Below are 18,682 nucleotides of genomic sequence, written 5' to 3' on the forward strand. Positions count from 1 at the left end.
GACCTTACCCGTCACCCTACAGCCACTTCAATTTGCATACCGCCCCAATTCCACAGACGATGCAATCGCCATCACACTGCCCTATCTGGATAAAAGGAATACCTATGTAAGAATGCTGTTCATGGACTATAGCTCAGCATTCGACACCATAGTTCACTCCAAGCTCATCATTAAGCTTGAGGCCCTGGATCTCAACCCCGCCCTGTGCAATTTGGTTCTGGACTTCCTGACATGCCGCCCCCAGGTGGTGACGGTAGGAAACAACATCTCCACTTCGCTGGTCCTCAACACTGGGGCCCCACAAGAGTGCGTGTTCAGCCCCCTCCTGTACTCCCTGTTCACCCATGACTGCGTGGCCATGCACGCCTCCAACTCAATCATCAAGTTTGCAGACGACACAAAGGTAGTAGGCTTGATCAGCAACAACGACGAGACAGCCTACAGGGAGGAGGTGAGGGACCTGGCGGAGTGGTGCCAGGAAAATAACCTCTCCCTCAATATCAACAAAATTAAGGAGCTGATCGTGGACTTCAGGACACAGCAGAGGAAGCACCCCCCCCCATCCACATCGACGTGACAGTATTGGAGAAGGAGGAACGTTCCAAGATCCGCTCCATACACATCGCAACGGCGCCTCTTCCACCTCAGGCAGCTGAAGAAATGTGGCTTGTCACCTAAAACTCTCACACACTTTCACAGATGCACAATTGAGAGCATCCTGTCGGGCGGCATCACCGCCTGGTACGGCAACTGCACCGCCCACAACCGCAGGGCTCTCCAGAGGGTGGTGCGGTCTGCACAACGCATCACCGGGGGCAAACTACCTGCTCTCCAAGAGACCTACAGCACCCGATGTCACAGGAAGGCCAAAAAGATAATTAAGGACAACAACCACCCAAGCCACTGCCTGTTAACCCTGCTATCATTCAGAAGGCGAGGTCAGTACAGTGCATCAAAGCTGGGACCAATAGACTGAAAAATAGCTTCTATCTCAAGGCCATCAGACTGTTAACCAGCCATCCCTAACACAGAGAGGCTGCTGCCTACATACAGACTTGAAATCATTGGCCACTCTAACAAATGGATCACTAGTCATTTTATTAATTCCACTTCAATAATGGTGTTTACATATCTTGCATAACTCATCCCATATGTATATACTGTATTTTATAACATCTATCACATCTTGCCTATGCTGCTCGGTCATTGCTCATCCATATATTTCCATGTACACTACCATTCAAAAGTTTGGAGTCACTTAGAAATGTTCTTGTTTTTTAAAGAAAAGCACATTTTTTGTCCATAAAAATATCATCAAATTGATCAGAAATACAGTAAATAAATGGATGGGGGGTCCCTGTGTCGCCCTCAAACTGTGCTGCTACACACAGACACCGAGACGCAAGGTCCACTTTCAGACATAAGTCTGAGAAAATTGAAGTTTTCCTGGCAGAGACTAATATTCTCTGAAGATTGACTGCATATCTATTTCATTTGTCATTTCTCCCCTATAGCTAGCTGTATAGGCCTAGCTGTCACCAGTAGTGTGACTGAGACACGTGCATGAACATCCATGATGCATGTGAGGCTTGATGAAAAAACCTTTACCACTGGAATGATCTGCCAACGCACAGCGATACAATCTATTTTTAAGTTCATGTACGCCTGCCAAACTGGCAGAGAGAGAGAGAGCGAGAGGGCAGTAAAGTCTGAGCTATTGGAGGAGAAGCACTTCACAAAGCATGAAGCATTGAACATTAAAGAGACACAGTTTAGCTAAATTACAGGGATTAATCATCCTTCTCCTACTTACTGATAACGCTGTTCTTGTTTTGCTCTTTCTGTTGCCAGAGGAAAGAACATTGATGTTTCTATGATCTTACCTTCTCACCTTTTCTGCTACCCCAGAGCAAGATGATGTTGCCTGGCCCTGACCTGCATTAGCGTAACAAGCATGAGAGGAGTAAGATGACAAAACGCACACACACACGAAACACACGAGCACACACACATTCCCCAAACCCCCCCTCTCTTCTCCCATCCACCCACACATTGCCCTGCTCTGACTGCTCTCTTCCTCCAGTCATATCAAGGGGTGGGGTCTTTATTAATGGGCTCAGCGTGTTGACAGTGGCTGTCTGTGTCTTAATCTGTAGTCCTCCAAACCCCACACGGGTCTGACACCGCCGCTATGCTAACCCTCAGCCCAATTTGCATAACTGTTCTAAAATGCCACTGACAGCCAATTTAACATAGCACTGTGTGTGTGTGTGTGTGTGTGTGTGTGTGTGTGTGTGTGTGTGTGTGTGTGTGTGTGTGTGTGTGTGTGTGTGTGTGTGTGTGTGTGTGTGTGTGTGTGTGTGTGTGTGTGTGTGTGTGTGTGTGTGTGTGTGTGTGTGTGTGTGTGTGTGTGTGTGTGTGTGTGTGTGTGTGTGTGTGTGTGTGTGTGTGTGTGTGTGTGTGTGTGTGTGTGTGTGTGTGTGTGTGTGTGTGTGTGTGTGTGTGTGTGTGTGTGTGTGTGTGTGTGTGTGTGTGTGTGTGTGTGTGTGTGTGTGTGTGTGTGTGTGTGTGTGTGTGTGTGTGTGTGTGTGTGTGTGTGTGTGTGTGTGTGTGTGTGTGTGTGTGAATTTAACACAGAGCCCTGTAGGTAGCATGTGGGACAACCACAAACCATCAGCCATTTCTCAAATAGGCCACGGAGCAGTCGAGCGTTGAAAATAAGCTGGGACGGATTCTTGTTTCAAACGGCACATTATAACTGGATAAGACGCTTGGAAGGATGAGATATGTTATTCACTGGGGATTCAAAATGTACTCTGTCAGTAAATGGTTACATTCGTTGAGAACTCTACCCTCAAGGAGTCACTTCATTTTTCACTTATCCTTTATTTGTCACATTTTACCAATGAAGAAGCCAGTTCAGGGTCACATCAAATCAAATCAAATCAAATCAAATCAAATTTATTTATATAGCCCTTCGTACATCAGCTGATATCTCAAAGTGCTGTACAGAAACCCAGCCTAAAACCCCAAACAGCAAACAATGCAGGTGTAAAAGCACATAGTTTTTAGGCCTACCCCTCGGAAGCAAGCGAACTCCAGGTTCCAACTAGTCTGGTTTGGTTACTTAACCATCGTTCATTTAGGGCATGGGCATAATGCGAATACTATCTCTGACTTGGAAATGTGTCACTGTAACAGCCTAAATGATAAATCCTGTCCCTGTGGCATTTGAAACACCAATTTCCATCCATCCAGAGCCCAATTTTAATTTAAAGCTTTTATGCCCTCAATGTGTCAAGTGAGTAACCTGCCCACTACGCACAGCTCACTCTGTATCGGCAGGGTGCTTTCCAAGCTGCTTCTGTTAAAACAGGGAGAAATGAGGGAATATTTCATGTCGAGGTCATTCCCATTTCATTGCATGCCTGTTGATGGATGTGAACGCCAGGAAAGCAGCTTTGATGTTTGTACAATTACATGGTGGCTGAACGAGAGGAATATCTCCTCGCTGCATAACCAAAGTACCCGCTGGGGCTGATGACAGAGCTCCCGTGTAATGAAAAACATCATTTGTGTTTTGGAGACAGGTTGTTTTCTCCTCAACCACGTTGTCTCCGTGTAAATGCAGGTTCTGAAAAGGAACATCAGGAAAATCACCAGAAGGAAAAAAGGGAGAGAGAGAGAGGAGCACGGAGCCAGGAAGCAAGGCATGGCTGAAAGAAATTAAGCTGAAAACAGACCACCACAGCCAAGTGGGTGTTTTCCACATTCCATGAAAACCTGCTGCTATCTATGTGGTTCCCTCTGAATGTAACCCTACCTCATTGTGTTTATGCAAACGCAATGTTTACTGTATATAGATTCTGATTTACAGTAAAATCCTATTATTAGGACTACTGGCACGTATCATTGCAGATATACAGTTGAAGTCGGAAGTTTACATCCACAACTCGTTTTTCAACCACTCCACACGTTTCTTGTTGACAAACTCTAGTTCTGGCAAGTCGGTTAGGACATCTACTTTGTGCATGACACTGTATCACAATTCCAGTGGGTCAAAGGTTTACATACACTAAGTTGACTGTTCTTTCAGCTTGGAAAATGCCAGAAAATTATGTCATGGCTTTAGAAGCTTCTGATAGGCTAATTGACATAATTTGAGTCAATTGGAGGTGTACCTGTAGATGTATTTCAAGGCCTACCTTCAAACTCAGTGCCTCTTTGCTTGACATCATGGGAAAATCAAAAGAAATCAGCCAAGACCTCCAAAAAACAATTGTAGACCTCCACAAGTCTGGTTCACTCTCGGGAACAATTTCCAAACGCCTGAAGGTACCACGTTCATCTGTACAAACAATAGTACGCAAGTATAAACACCATGGGACCACGCAGCCGTCATACCACTCAGGAAGGAGATGCGTTCTTTGTTGCAAAAAGTGCAAATCAATCCCAGAAAAACAGCAAAGGACCTTGTGAAGATGCTGGAGAAAACAGGTACAAAATTATCTGTATCCACAGCAAATCCAGTCCAATATCGACATATTCTGAAAGGCCGCTCAGCAAGGAAGAAGCCACTTCTCCAAAACCGCCCAAAAAAAGACATACTACCAAAACAAAAATAGAAACAAAAATAGAACTGTTTGGCCATAATGACCATCGTTATGTTTGGAGGAAAGAACGACAAGACGAAGAACACCATCCCAACCGTGAAGCACGGGGGTGGCAGCATCATGTTGTGGGGGTGCTTTGCTGCAGGAGGGACTGGTGCACTTCACAAAATAGATAGCATCATGAGGTAGGGAAATTATGTGGATATATTCAAGCAACATCTCAAGACATCAGTCAGGAAGTTAAAGCTTGGTCGCAAATGGGTCTTCCAAATAGACAATGACCCCAAGCATACTTACAAAGTTGTGGCAAAATGGCTTAAGGACAACAAAGTCAAGGTATTGGAGTGGCAATCACAAAGCCCTGACCTCAATCCTATAGAAAATGTGTGGACAGAACTGAAAAAGCGTGTGCGAGCAAGGAGGCCTACAAACCTGACTCAGTTACACCAGCTCTGTCAGGAGTAATGGGCCAAAATTCACCCAACTTATTGTGGGAAGCTTGTGGAAGGCTACTCGAAACGTTTGACCCAAGTTAAACAATTGAAAGGCAATGCTACCAAATCCTAATTGAGTGTATGTAAACTTCTGACCCACTGGAAATGTGATGAAAGAAATAAAATCACTCAACTATTATTCTGACATTTCACATCCTTAAAATAAAGTGGTGATCCTAACTGACCTAAGACAGATTGTTTTTACTAGGATTAAAATGACAGGAATAGTGAAAAACTGAGTTTAAATGTATTTGGCTAAGGTGTATGTAAACTTCCGACTTCAACTGTACTTGCAGCAGTTTTGATGAACTGAACCCCAAACCTCATTCCACCCAAGTCGCCCTGCTTTAATCTGTCCGCAGCGCCTCTCTCTCAATCTCTCAGAGGTTCTCATTACACTGGCATGCTGCTGCGCTCTTCCTTCATAGCTCATGTTGACATATACAACTACTAAAGGGATCTCAGAAATGTTTCCCTGTTGTATACTGCGGAATTTTACCCCAATCAACTTTTCGGAGGCACATCCGAGTTCAAGTGGACCTATCTAAACATTGAAATGTACCAGAGGTGGACGCATTCATTCATCACATCTGATAAGTGGAAAGGAACAGGGAGCTGAGTCACTGTGTGAGAGGGGATGAGGGAGAACGTCCCTACAGGAGAAAGGCAGAGGGCTGCGTTAGGGAGTATAGTAGTCTGCTTTGTTGTTTAAACCTCAAAATCATTGTACTGTAGTAGGTAGAGGTTTACGTAGGTTGCCAATTAGACACGTTGAGGGACAACAGGCCTGCAACGGGAGAGGCAAAAAATCCTGAGGTAGAGGGAAAGATAGTAGTGTGTTGTGTGGTTTACTCCTGACATCCTTGTACTGTAGTAACTTTGAGAGGTCTACCTGTTAAAAGGATACCTCAATGTGAAAAATAGCCTATTGGTCTCCAAAACCACCTTTACTCTACACAAAGAAATGCATACAAAGCTCTCTCTCGCCCTCCATTTGGCAAATCTGACCATAATTCTATCCTCCCAATTCCTGCTTACAAGCAAAAACTAAAGCAGAAACTACCAGTGACTCGCTCAATACGCAAGTGGTCAGATGACGCCGATGCTAAGCTATAGGTCTGTTTTGCTAGCACAGACTGGAATATGTTCCGGGACCCATCTGATGGCATTGAGGAGTATACCACATAAAATCACCGGCTTCATCAATAAGTGCATCGATGACGTTGTCCCCACAGTGACCGTACGTACTAGGGGTTAACCGATTAATCGGAATGGCCAATTAATTCAGGCCAATTTCAAGTTATAACAATCGATAATCAGTATTGTTGGACGCCGATTATGTCCGATTACATTGCACTCCACGAGGAGACTGCGTGGCAGGCTGACTACCTGTTACGCGAGTGCAGCAAGGAGCCAAGGTAAGTTGCTAGCTTGCATTAAACTTATCTTACAAAAAAACAAATCAATCTTAACATAATCACTAGTTAACTACACATGGTTGATGATATTACTAGTTTATCTAGCTTGTCCTGCGTTGCATATAATCGATGCGGTGACTGTTAATTTATCATCAAATCACAGCCTACTTTGCCAAACGGGTGATGATTTAACAAGCGCATTCGCAACAAAAGCACTGTCGCTGCACCAGTGTGTACCTAACCATAAACATCAATGCCTTTCTTAAAATCAATACACAAGTATATATTTTTAAACCTGAATATTTAGTTAATATTGCCTGCTAAAATGAATTTATTTTAACTAGGGAAATTGTGTCACTTGTGTCTTGCGTTCTGTGCAACAGAGTCAGGGTAAAGGCAGCAGTTTGGGCCGCCTGGCTCGTTGTGAACTGCGTGAAGACCATTTCTTCCTAACAAAGACTGTAATTTATTTGCCAGAATTGTACACAATTATGACATAACATTGAAGGTTGTGCAATGTAACAGCAATATTTGGACATAGGGTTGCCACCCGTTAGATAAAATACGGGCGGTTCCGTATTTCACTGAAAGAATAAACATTTTGTTTTTGAAGTGACAGTTTCCGGATTTGACCATAATAATGACCTACGGCTCTTATTTCTGTGTGTTATTATATTATAATTAAGTCTATGATTTGATATAGCAGTCTGAGAGGTGGTAGGCAGCAGCAGGCTCGTAAGCATTCATTCAAACAGCACTTTCCTGCATTTGCCAGCAGTTCTTCACTGTGCTTCAAGCATTGCGCTGTTTATGATTTAAGCCTATCAAATCCCGAGATTAGGCTGGCAGTACTATAGTGGCTATAAGAACATCCAATTTTTATTTTTAAATTATCCATCTGTGAAATGAAAGACAAAGGCCATTATATCCCTTGGGAGTCTGGGCGCAATTTACATTTTGGACACTCGATGTCAGCAGTGTATGTGCAACATTTTAGTCTGATCCAATGAACCATTGCATTACTGTTCTAAATGTTATATCAAATCTGCCCAAATGTGCCGAATTGGTCGAGTGATACACAGCAGGGGTTCAAACTGTAGAACCCAGTTCCTACATTTGAATATAAAATGAATTTTATCAAAACTATACTACATTTTATCTCAGGGACCCTCAGCATGACAAATTAGAGCAAGATTACTGAATGTAAGTATATTATTTACCTTCAAAGGTGAATGTATCAAACCAGTTGCTGTGATAAGTTTTTTGTTGTGCACTCTCCTCAAACAATAGCATGGAATTATTTCACTGTAATAGCTACTGTAAATTTGACAGTGCAGTTAGATTAACAAGAATTTAAGCTTTCTGCCCATATAAGACATGTCTATGTCCTGGGAAATGTTCTTGTTACTTACATCGTCATGCTAATCACATTAGCGCACGTTAGCTCAACTGTCCCGTGAGGAGGGCGACACAAACCGTGCATCACTGCCTAGCTAAATAAAGGTTAAATAAAATAAAAAATTTAAATCACTATTACATATCTACCTCAATTACCTGGTACCCATGCACATCGACTCGGTACTGGTACTCCCTGTATATACTCCCTGCATGTTCTTTTCTACTACACTTAGGTTGGAGTTATTAAAACTAGTTTTTCAACCACTCCACAAATTTCATGTTAAAACCTCTTGCGACGAGCAATCCCGGATCCGGGATCGTAATCATAGCCTCAAATGCATTAGCATAACGCAGAGGACATAAATACCCCTAGAAACTTTTCCTATTCATGAAAATCGCAAATTAAATGAAATAAATATATTCAAACACAAGTTTAGCCTTTTGTTAACAACACTGTCATCTCAGATTTTCAAAATATGCGTTACAGCCAACGCTAGGCAAGCATTTGTGTAAGTTTATCATGGCATAATGCTATGCTAGGCTCTGCTGGCAGCAGGCAACATTTTCACGAAAATAAGAAACAACCAAATTAAATAATTTACCTTTGAAAAACTTCAGATGCTTCCACTCAGGAGACTCCCAGTTAGATAGTAAATGTTCCTTTTTTCAAAAAATATTATTTTTGTTGGCGAAATAGCTCCCGTTTCTTCATCATGCTTGGCTGAGAAATCGACCGGAAAATGCTACAACTATAACGCCAAACTTTTCTCAAAGTTTGCTCCATAATATCGACAGAACCACGGCAAACGTTGTTTAGGATCCATCCTCAAGGTGTTTTTAACATATATATTCGATAATATATCCGTCGAGGCAATTGGTTTCTCATAAGAAGCGATTGGAAAAATGGCTACATCAGTATTTTACGCAAGGTTTTCTGCGGGAGACACCATATGACCACATGCTATATATGGTCCCTTACGGCTATTCTTCAATGGAAATGCCTAAAAAGACGTCACAATGCTGTAGACACCTTGTGGAATACGTGAAAAACGTAAGCTCATTCGTAGCTCATTCACAGCCATATAAGGAGTCATTGGAATGAGGCGGTTTAAAAAAAATGCGGCACTTCACTGTATCACAATTCTAGTGGGTCAGACGTTTACATACACTAATTTGACTGTGCCTTCAGCTTGGAAAATTCCAGAAAATGATGTCATGGCTTTATAGGCTTCTGATAGGCTAATTGGCATAATTTGAGTCAATTGGAGTTGTACCTGTGGATGTATTTCAAGGCCTACCTTCAAACTCAGTGCCTCTTTGCTTGACATCATGGGAAAATCAAGAAATCAGCCAAGACCTCAGAAAAATAATTGTAGACCTCCACAAGTCAGGTTCATCCTTGGGAGCAATTTCCAAACAGCTGTAGGTATGCGTTCATCTGTACAAGAAATAGTATGCAAGTATAAACACCATGGGACCACGCAGCTGTCATAGCGCTCAGGAAGGAGACGCTTTCTGTCTCCTAGAGATTAATATACTTTGGTACGAAAAGTTCAAATCAATCCAGGAACAGCAGCAAAGGACCTTGTGAAGATGCTGGAGGAAACAGGTACAAAAGTATCTACATCCACAGTAAAACAAGTCCTATATCGATATAACCTTAACCTCTTAAGACTAGGCCTCAATACTGCCCCCTTTGTAGGAAGTGCGTGCCCATAGTAAACTGAAAATATTTTTCCCCAAAATTGCTAATATATGCATATAATAATTATGATTGAATAGAAAACACTCTAAAGTTTCTAAACCCGTTTAAATTATGTCTGTATGTAAAGCAGAACTCTCAGGGCAGCCTTTCTCCCAAACTCTCTCTTGTCAAGAGAAAAGTTGGGTCAACTTTGACGTCAAATCAAATCAAATTTTATTTGTCACATACACATGGTTAGCAGATGTTAATGCGAGTGTAGCGAAATGCTTGTGCTTCTAGTTCCGACAATGCAGTGATAACCAACAAGTAATCTAACTAACAATTCCAAAACTACTGTCTTATACACAGTGTAAGGGGATAAAGAATATGTACATAAGGATATATGAATTGGTGATGGTACAGAGCAGCATACAGTAGATGGTATCGAGTACAGTATATACATATGAGATGAGTATGTAGACAAAGTAAACAAAGTGGCATAGTTAAAGTGGCTAGTGATACATGTATTACATCAGGATGCAGTCGATGATGTAGAGTACAGTATATACGTATGCATATGAGATGAATAATGTAGGGTAAGTAACATTATATAAGGTAGCATTGTTTAAAGTGGCTGGAGTTGGGTCAGTGTCAATGACAGTGTGTTGGCAGCAGCCACTCAATGTTAGTGGTGGCTGTTTAACAGTCTGATGGCCTTGAGATAGAAGCTGTTTTTCAGTCTCTCGGTCCCAGCTTTGATGCACCTGTACTGACCTCGCCTTCTGGATGATAGCGGGGTGAACAGGCAGTGGTTCGGGTGGTTGATGTCCTTGATGATCTTTATGGCCTTCCTGTAACATCGGGTGGTGTAGGTGTCCTGGAGGGCAGGTAGTTTGCCCCCGGTGATGCGTTGTGCAGACCTCACTAGAGGTCTGTGCAGACCTCTGTGCAGACCTCACTGGAGAGCCTTACGGTTGAGGGCGGAGCAGTTGCCGTACCAGGCGGTGATACAGCCCGCCAGGATGCTCTCGATTGTGCATCTGTAGAAGTTTGTGAGTGCTTTTGGTGACAAGCCGAATTTCTTCAGCCTCCTGAGGTTGAAGAGGCGCTGCTGCGCCTTCTTCACGACGCTGTCAGTGTGAGTGGACCAATTCAGTTTGTCTGTGATGTGTATGCCGAGGAACTTAAAACTTGCTACCCTCTCCACTACTGTTCCATCGATGTGGATAGGGGGTGTTCCCTCTGCTGTTTCCTGAAGTCCACAATCATCTCCTTAGTTTTGTTGACGTTGAGTGTGAGGTTATTTTCCTGACACCACACTCCGAGGGCCCTCACCTCCTCCCTGTAGGCCGTCTCGTCGTTGTTGGTAATCAAGCCTACCACTGTTGTGTCGTCCGCAAGCTTGATGATTGAGTTGGAGGCGTGCGTGGCCACGCAGTCGTGGATGAACAGGGAGTACAGGAGAGGGCTCAGAACGCACCCTTGTGGGGCCCCCGTGTCGAGGATCAGCGGGGAGGAGATGTTGTTGCCTACCCTCACCACCTGGGGCGGCCCGTCAGGAAGTCCAGTACCCAGTTGCACAGGGCGGGGTCGAGACCCAGGGTCTCGAGCTTGATGACGAGCTTGGAGGGTACTATGGTGTTGAATGCCGAGCTGTAGTCGATGAACAGCATTCTCACATAGGTATTCCTCTTGTCCAGGTGGGTTAGGGCAGTGTGCAGTGTGGTTGAGATTGCATCGTCTGTGGACCTATTTGGGCGGTAAGCAAATTGGAGTGGGTCTAGGGTGTCAGGTAGGGTGGAGGTGATATGGTCCTTGACTCGTCTCTCAAAGCACTTCATGATGACGGAAGTGAGTGCTACGGGGCGGTAGTCGTTTAGCTCAGTTACCTTAGCTTTCTTGGGAACAGGAACAATGGTGGCCCTCTTGAAGCATGTGGGAACAGCAGACTGGTATAGGGATTGATTGAATATGTCCGTAAACACACCGGCCAGCTGGTCTGCGCATGCTCTGAGGGCGCGGCTGGGGATGCCGTCTGGGCCTGCAGCCTTGCGAGGGTTAACACGTTTAAATGTCTTACTCACCACGGCTGCAGTGAAGGAGAGACCGCATGTCTCTCCTTCACTGCAGCCGAGGTGAGTAAGACATCGCCCCCACCCTTCCCAGGCAGCTACCGATCTGGGAACAGTGTGTATGTGTTCAGCGCGATGCCTGCTTTCAAATGGCGCGTTCATTGTGAGAATCCCGCGAGCCCTCGTCTTTTGGCGGGCGAAAATGTTCGTGTCACTGTCAAATACATGCACTCTATTGCGCACGGCCGATTTGGGGCACGTTCTTTTCCAAGTAACAGCAATTGAAGGCGGTTTGTCTGTTCGCGCTGATCATTGTTTTACATGTTAAAAACATCATAAAGCTCGATTCTGCACATAGTTTGACCAGTTTAGTCGACATATAATATGTAAATTTGAAGTTTTGATGCGCAAGAGTGCGGGACCAGAAGTCATTTTGGGTGCATTTCAGCTGAAGCTGTTAGCTTATGCTAATACAGAGACACACAACGTGAAACCAAACGATGTATTGGGTAAGTATGACTCCTTCTACGTCTTCTGATCGAAGAACATCAAAGGTAAGGGAATATTTATGTGGTTATTTTGGGTTTCTGTGGACTCCAACATACTGCTAATATCTGAGCGCCGTCTCATTGTATAGCCAGTGAACGAATTCTGTAACGTTAAAAATAAATGTAATACAGCGGTTGCATTAAGAAGAAGTGTCTCTTTGTAACTATATGTAGAACATGTATATTTAGTCATGTTTATTGCTTGTTATCTGACGTTATCTGTCGGAGCTATCATCATTTCTCCGGACATTTGAGTAGCATTTTTTGAAATGTCGTCATTGTAAACAGAGATTTATGGATATAAATGGCATATTATTGAAAAAAAAAATGTATTGAGTAACATGTACTATTACTGTCATCTGATGAAGATTTTCAAAAGGTTAGTGATTGATTTATTTTTTAATCCTGCTTTTATAATTATATATTTTCTGGGACAAAATGGCTGCCTCTCGTCTTTTGTTTCGGTGGTGGTCTAATATAAATATGTGCTATGTTTTCGCCGTAAAACATTTTAGAAATCTGACTTGCTGGGTAGATGAACAAGGTGTTTATCTTTCATTTGAGCTATTGGACTTGTTAATGTGTGGAGGTTAAATCTTTCTAAGAATATGTTTTTGCATTTTGCGTTATGGTAATGAGCTTGAGCCGTAGTCACGATCCCGGATGGCAGAAGTCACTGCTCCAAAACCGCCACAAAAAGCCAGACTACGGTTTGGAACTGCACATGGGACAAAGACCGTACTTTTTGGAGAAATGCCCTCTGGTCTAATGAAACAAAAATAGAACTGTTGGTCATAATGACCACCGTTATGTTTGGAGGAAAAAGGGAGAGGCTGGCAAGCCGAAGAACACCATCCCAACCGTGAAGCACAGGGGTGGCAGCATCATGTTGTGGGGGTGCTTTGCTGCAGGAGGGACTGGTGCACTTCACAAAACAGATGGCATCATGAGGTAGGAAAATGATGTGGATATATTCAAGCAACATCAAGACATCAGTCAGGAAGTTAAAGCTTGGTCGCAAATGGGTCTTCCAAATGGACAATGACCCCAAGCATACTTACAGTTGTGGAAAATGGCTTAAGGACAACAAAGTCAAGGTATTGGTGTGGCCATCACAAAGCCCTGACCTCAATCCTATAGAGAATTTGTGGGCAGAACTAAAAAAAAAAGTGTGTACGAGCAAGGAGGCCTACAAACCTGACTCAGTTACACCAACTCTGTCAGGAGGAATGGGCCAAAATTCACCCAACTTATTGTGGGAAGCTTGTGGAAGGCTACCATAAGTTAAATTGAGTGTATGTAAATGTCTGATGAAAAAAATAAAAGCTGAAATAAATCACTCTACTATTATTCTGACATTTCAAATTCTTAAAATAAAGTGGTGATCCTAACTGACCTAAGGCAGGGAATTTTCAAATGGATTAAATGTCAGGAATTGTGAAAAACTGAGTTCAAATGTATTTTGCTAAGGTGTATGTAAACTTCCCACTTCAACTGTATAACCATGTTATTTTTACTTGTTATTTTTTATTCCTTATCCACTGTGTATTAATTCCTCATGTCACTATTTCTATTTATTATATTTGATCTTTAACTCGCTATTTTTGGTAATGCACGTGTAAGTAAGCATTTCACTGTTAGTCTACACTTGTCTACGAAGCACGTGACAAATTACATTCAATTTGATTTTCGCAGGGCATTGAACGCCAACCTTTATCGAACGTTTAAGATAAAATGAAACACATGTAATGAATGCAGGTGTGCATGCTCTGAGCACCGTGTGTGTGTGTGTGTGTGTGTGTGTGTGTGTGTGTGTGTGTGTGTGTGTGTGTGTGTGTGTGTGTGTGTGTGTGTGTGTGTGTGTGTGTGTGTGTGTGTGTGTGTGTGTGTGTGTGTGTGTGTGTGTGTGTGTGTGTGTGTGTGTGTGTGTGTGTGTATAAGCTTGTGTGTGTGTGTCGCAGAGTGGGATTTTTAGCTCAAGAAGCCAATGTCTTGCTTTTAACAGAGGCCATTACCCAGCCATCACGCTGCTGAAATCACACAAATTATAGATAATAACACTATTACAGCCAGCCAGGCAGCAGACATGTCAAAACATCCCTATCTATCTGCTAGATTAGGAGACAGACTGAAGCGATCTCTTTTGGCAAAAACAAACCCTATTAACCTCCCCTCCATGGGGGCCAGAGTGTGCTCCACAGTGGCCTAATGGCTCAAGGAAGGGTGGCCAAGCCAGTCAGCTCCCCTTTTCCTGTGTCCAGGAAGGAATTCCTACCTCCACAGACCGCGTTCTACTGTTGCCCGAACAACACGTCTGCAGAGGAGAGATTGTCAGCTCAGAGTATCCTAGATTAAGCATCTCAGAGGTTTTTGCTTTCCTTTTTTCCCCCAGCTCGGTCTTCTCTTTTCTTTGTAAACCCAATCCCGAAACAATGGGCTTTAGTTGCGGCTGGCTAAAACACACCTCAACAAAGCCAAACTGGATTCTGTTGATGCTAAAAATGACAGAAACTCAGTACCGTCCAAACGAACAAGAGGGGTGATGTTTCTCTCTTCCTGGCATCCACACTTCAAAGACAAGCTACAGGAAGAGAAGCAACTACAGACTTGAAGCTTTTGAAGGTTTACACAACTGCTGCTGTGCATGCCATGAATACTCACACACCCTAAACAAACGTACCACATCAAAACTTTCAACATCTGTTTTTCTATCGTCTTGTACCAGGATGGTACCTAAAAACCTTGTCATTAACAAAAGAACGGTGCCAGAAAAGGGGATTCATTAACCCGCTATTTATAACCCGGAGAGGAGCATTTTTTCTCTTCCACAAGAAAATTCTGCTTAGCAGAAACCTGTTTCTGAAGCTGCTTTAAAAAAAAAAAGTTTTTCAATTAAATGGTTATGTTAACAAGGAGAACATCAAATCAAAACAGCGTATTAATAGGCTGCACTGAAAGCATGACAAAAACCCGATGTGGCAGATAAATTGCCATATATGCACTCAAACACGGTGACCATTTTCCTCATCCACTACCATGGACCAGAAACGAGGAGTATTCTATTCTGTAAATAAGAAATTATTCAGAGGACCAGAATATTGCTTTGGACAATTTGCTTTTCAAATTAGAGGAGGGAATTCAGTCTACCTTGCTGTCGCAGTAGTCCAATATCACACTTCACATGTAAATACAGTACAGGCCAGGGTGGAATTCTTTGGCAGATGAGAAATACACTTTTACATTTTTTCTCACCCAACAACAGTTGTTGATACAGATCTACTTGACACGTTGCCCTTCCTCATAAATGTTGCTTTAGAAGAAAAAAAAAACATTTTAAAAAGCATGCAGGTTAATTGGTGTATCTATGACATATTCCTCTGAGAGAAGTGGAGCGGACTCCTGTCATACTGAGCTAAATGCTGTGTCTAGCCTATCTGTATGTCTTCCTGTGCCTACAGATTCACACCGACAGATGTGGGTGAAACATATGTCATAACTTTAAAATCTATTGGAGTGGAACGGTTGCCCTGAGACGCGGCTGTAGGCTAACTAACTATAGAGTCTGACGCCATAGAGGTCTACAGTCAGGTCTCAGGGGCAAGGGTCAGTACAGAGGTCAATAATTTAAACAACAACACAAACAAAATGATGCACATTTCTCCTACAGTACCTTACAGAGTACATCAGGGTTGGACAACTTTAGTACCTTCCAGATTCCCTCAGGTTTGTACCATGTGAACATGACCCGGTATAATTTTCTCTTTACCCAGTGAGTCCACAAAATTAACAATTTCACCCTCAAGGGAAACACAAGAGGGTTCCTCAACAACCATGACTAACTCTATCGTATACAGTGTAGTACGCCTATAGTCCCCCCCACAGAAATAATTCATTCTTACAACTTAGTTTGTCAGTGTACATTAGATTAGCATTCCACGCTAGCTCTCTCACTCGCTTTCGATCACTTCCCCCTCTCCCCTTCCCTTCTTTATCCCGCTCTCACCTTCACCCCCTCCCTCCGCTCTGCTAGGAATGGTGCTTCATAAATGGCTGAACATCCTGTTCACAAGCGCAACACGTCCCCTGCAGGGAAGGGAAGGGAGAGGCTGCCATCTTGGGGTAATTATGGAAGAGGGATTTATCCAGCCTGCCTACCGCTGTCTGTCTGTCTGAGCCCACACAATCCACATCACATCAACCCCCACAGCAGCAAATCGGTGCATTTAATAGGATTTTATTTGAGTTATTATTATATTTAACCAGGTAGCCCCATTGGAAGTCAGAATACCTCTTTTCTAAGGGAAACCTGCATGGATGGGTGGTTTGTGGACATCTGTGCTGAATCACAATAGTCATGTCGAACCCAAATAAACCAGTCGTGGCAAAACTTTACCCTGAGGTTGTCAAACTCAGTTTAACTAATGAACACATCAAATACATAATGCAGTAATATTCCTTGACCGTACCTCTATGCCGGCCTATTCATGACCTCTGCTCTGCTCTTCTGCATGAAACAATCATCAAACCTGAATCCCATCAAGGCAACGCAGCACAAATTCATCAGACAGCTGCGTTATCACACATTGAAGTCTCAGAAGCCATCGCAAAAACAAAGACTGAGATAAGTAGCCTGGGATAAGTGCGCCCAGGGACGTGAGCATACGAGGAGAGAAAGAGAGAGAAAATACTTTCTTTCAGGGGAGATTTTGACTCGCGTCCCAAATAACACCCTACTTCCGACATAGTGCACTGCTTTTGGCCAGAGCCCTATGGTCAAAGGTCGTGCACTATATAGGGAATATGATGCCATTTGTGACTGAGTCTTTTTCATTAGCAGCCAGGGCCACATTTGGCTTCCCACGGTGCTTCAGAACAAAGAGTATGTCTGAAAGCAGGGAGCCTTCGCGTGGCTGTGTGGCGCTCTAATTGCTCTCTCTCTCTCTCGCTCCCTCTCTTGTGGAGCCAACAGTGTCAACAGGTCCTCCATTTTAAAAACAGCACAGGGGAGTTATAGGGGAGCAATGCTCAGCCAGCCATTGGCAGAGGGGCCTACTCCAGAGGTGGAGGGAGAGAAAGGGCGAGGATGTGTCTCCAAATCCACTTGATCTTAGCAACTAACAAGGTCCCAGCATGTCTGACAACAAACAAAACAAACAAGAGTTGATGTAAACGTGGTTGAAACTTGGTTACTTACAGGACTGACACAATGTCACCTCGACGTACTTGGTAGTTCCTCACACTCCAGCGGTTCAGGAGCACCACGTCAGAACCTGTCACATTCCCCTCAGGATTCAGGGAAGGCTGAGACGACAACACACATGCACACAAAACACAAAAAGAGGCGAGTCAGTCACATCGGAAAGAAACAAGGAACAGGGGAAACGAGCAACATTGTCATCGGTGGCCTGGAAAGAAGAAACAGCAGCAAGGGCCAAGCAGAGGGCAACCAGGGAACAGAAGACAGACTGAATTACATATTCCTCTTAGAGAAGTAAAGCGGACTCCTGCCATACTGAGCTAATTGCTGTGTCTAGCCTATCAAATCAAAGTTGATTTGTCACGTGCGCCAAATAAAACAGTGAAATGCTTACTTACAGGCACTAACCAACAGTGTAAAAAAAGGTACTAGGTGAACAATAGGTAAGTAGAGAAGTAAAACAACAGTAAAAAGACAGTGAAAAATAACAGTAGTGAGTCTATATACAGGCACCGGTTAGTCGGGCTAATTGAGGTAGTATGTACATGTAGATATGGTTAAAGTGACTATGCATATACACTGCTCAAAAAAATAAAGGGAACACTAAAATAACACATCCTAGATCTGAATGAATGAAATATTCTTATTAAATACTTTTTTTCTTTACATAGTTGAATGTGCTGACAACAAAATCACACAAACATTATCTCTGGAAATCAAATGTATCAACCCATGGAGGTCTGGAGTGACACTCAAAATGAAAGTGGAAAACCACACTACAGGCTGATCCAACTTTGATGTAATGTCCTTAAAACAAGTCAAAATTAGGCTCAGTAGTGTGTGTGGCCTCCACGTGCCTGTATGACCTCCCTACAACGCCTGGGAATGCTCCTGATGAGGTGGCGGATGGTCTCCTGAGGGATCTCCTCCCAGACCTGGACTAAAGCATCCGCCAACTCCTGGACAGTCTGTGGTGCAACGTGGCGTTGGTGGATGGAGCGAGACATGATGTCCCAGATGTGCTCAATTGGATTCAGGGCTGGGGAACGGGCGGGCCAGTCCATAGCACCAACGCCTTCCTCTTGCAGGAACTGCTGACACACTCCAGCCACATGAGGTCTAGCATGGTCTTGCATTAGGAGGAACCCAGGGCCAACCGCACCAGCATATGGTCTCACAAGGGGTCTGAGGATCTCATCTTGGTACCTAATGGCAGTCAGGCTACCTCTGGCGAGCACATGGAGGGCTGTGCGGCCCC

At 43.6% G+C, this 18,682-nt stretch overlaps 1 protein-coding gene across 2 annotated transcripts in view; it reads right to left on the reverse strand.

The window, feature by feature from the left end:
- The window catches only part of LOC118400996 (mitochondrial inner membrane protease subunit 2-like), a 152,320-nt gene that overhangs the window by 98,777 nt on the left and 34,861 nt on the right, over positions 1-18,682 (reverse strand). For both annotated transcript variants that reach the window (XM_035798080.2, XM_035798081.2), the window contains one exon: positions 17,422-17,528. In XM_035798080.2, coding sequence (XP_035653973.1) covers positions 17,422-17,528 — 107 coding nt within the window. The remainder of the gene's footprint in view (positions 1-17,421; positions 17,529-18,682) is intronic.

Source organism: Oncorhynchus keta, chromosome 22 (assembly GCF_023373465.1).
Source record: "Oncorhynchus keta strain PuntledgeMale-10-30-2019 chromosome 22, Oket_V2, whole genome shotgun sequence".
NCBI lineage: Eukaryota > Metazoa > Chordata > Actinopteri > Salmoniformes > Salmonidae > Oncorhynchus > Oncorhynchus keta.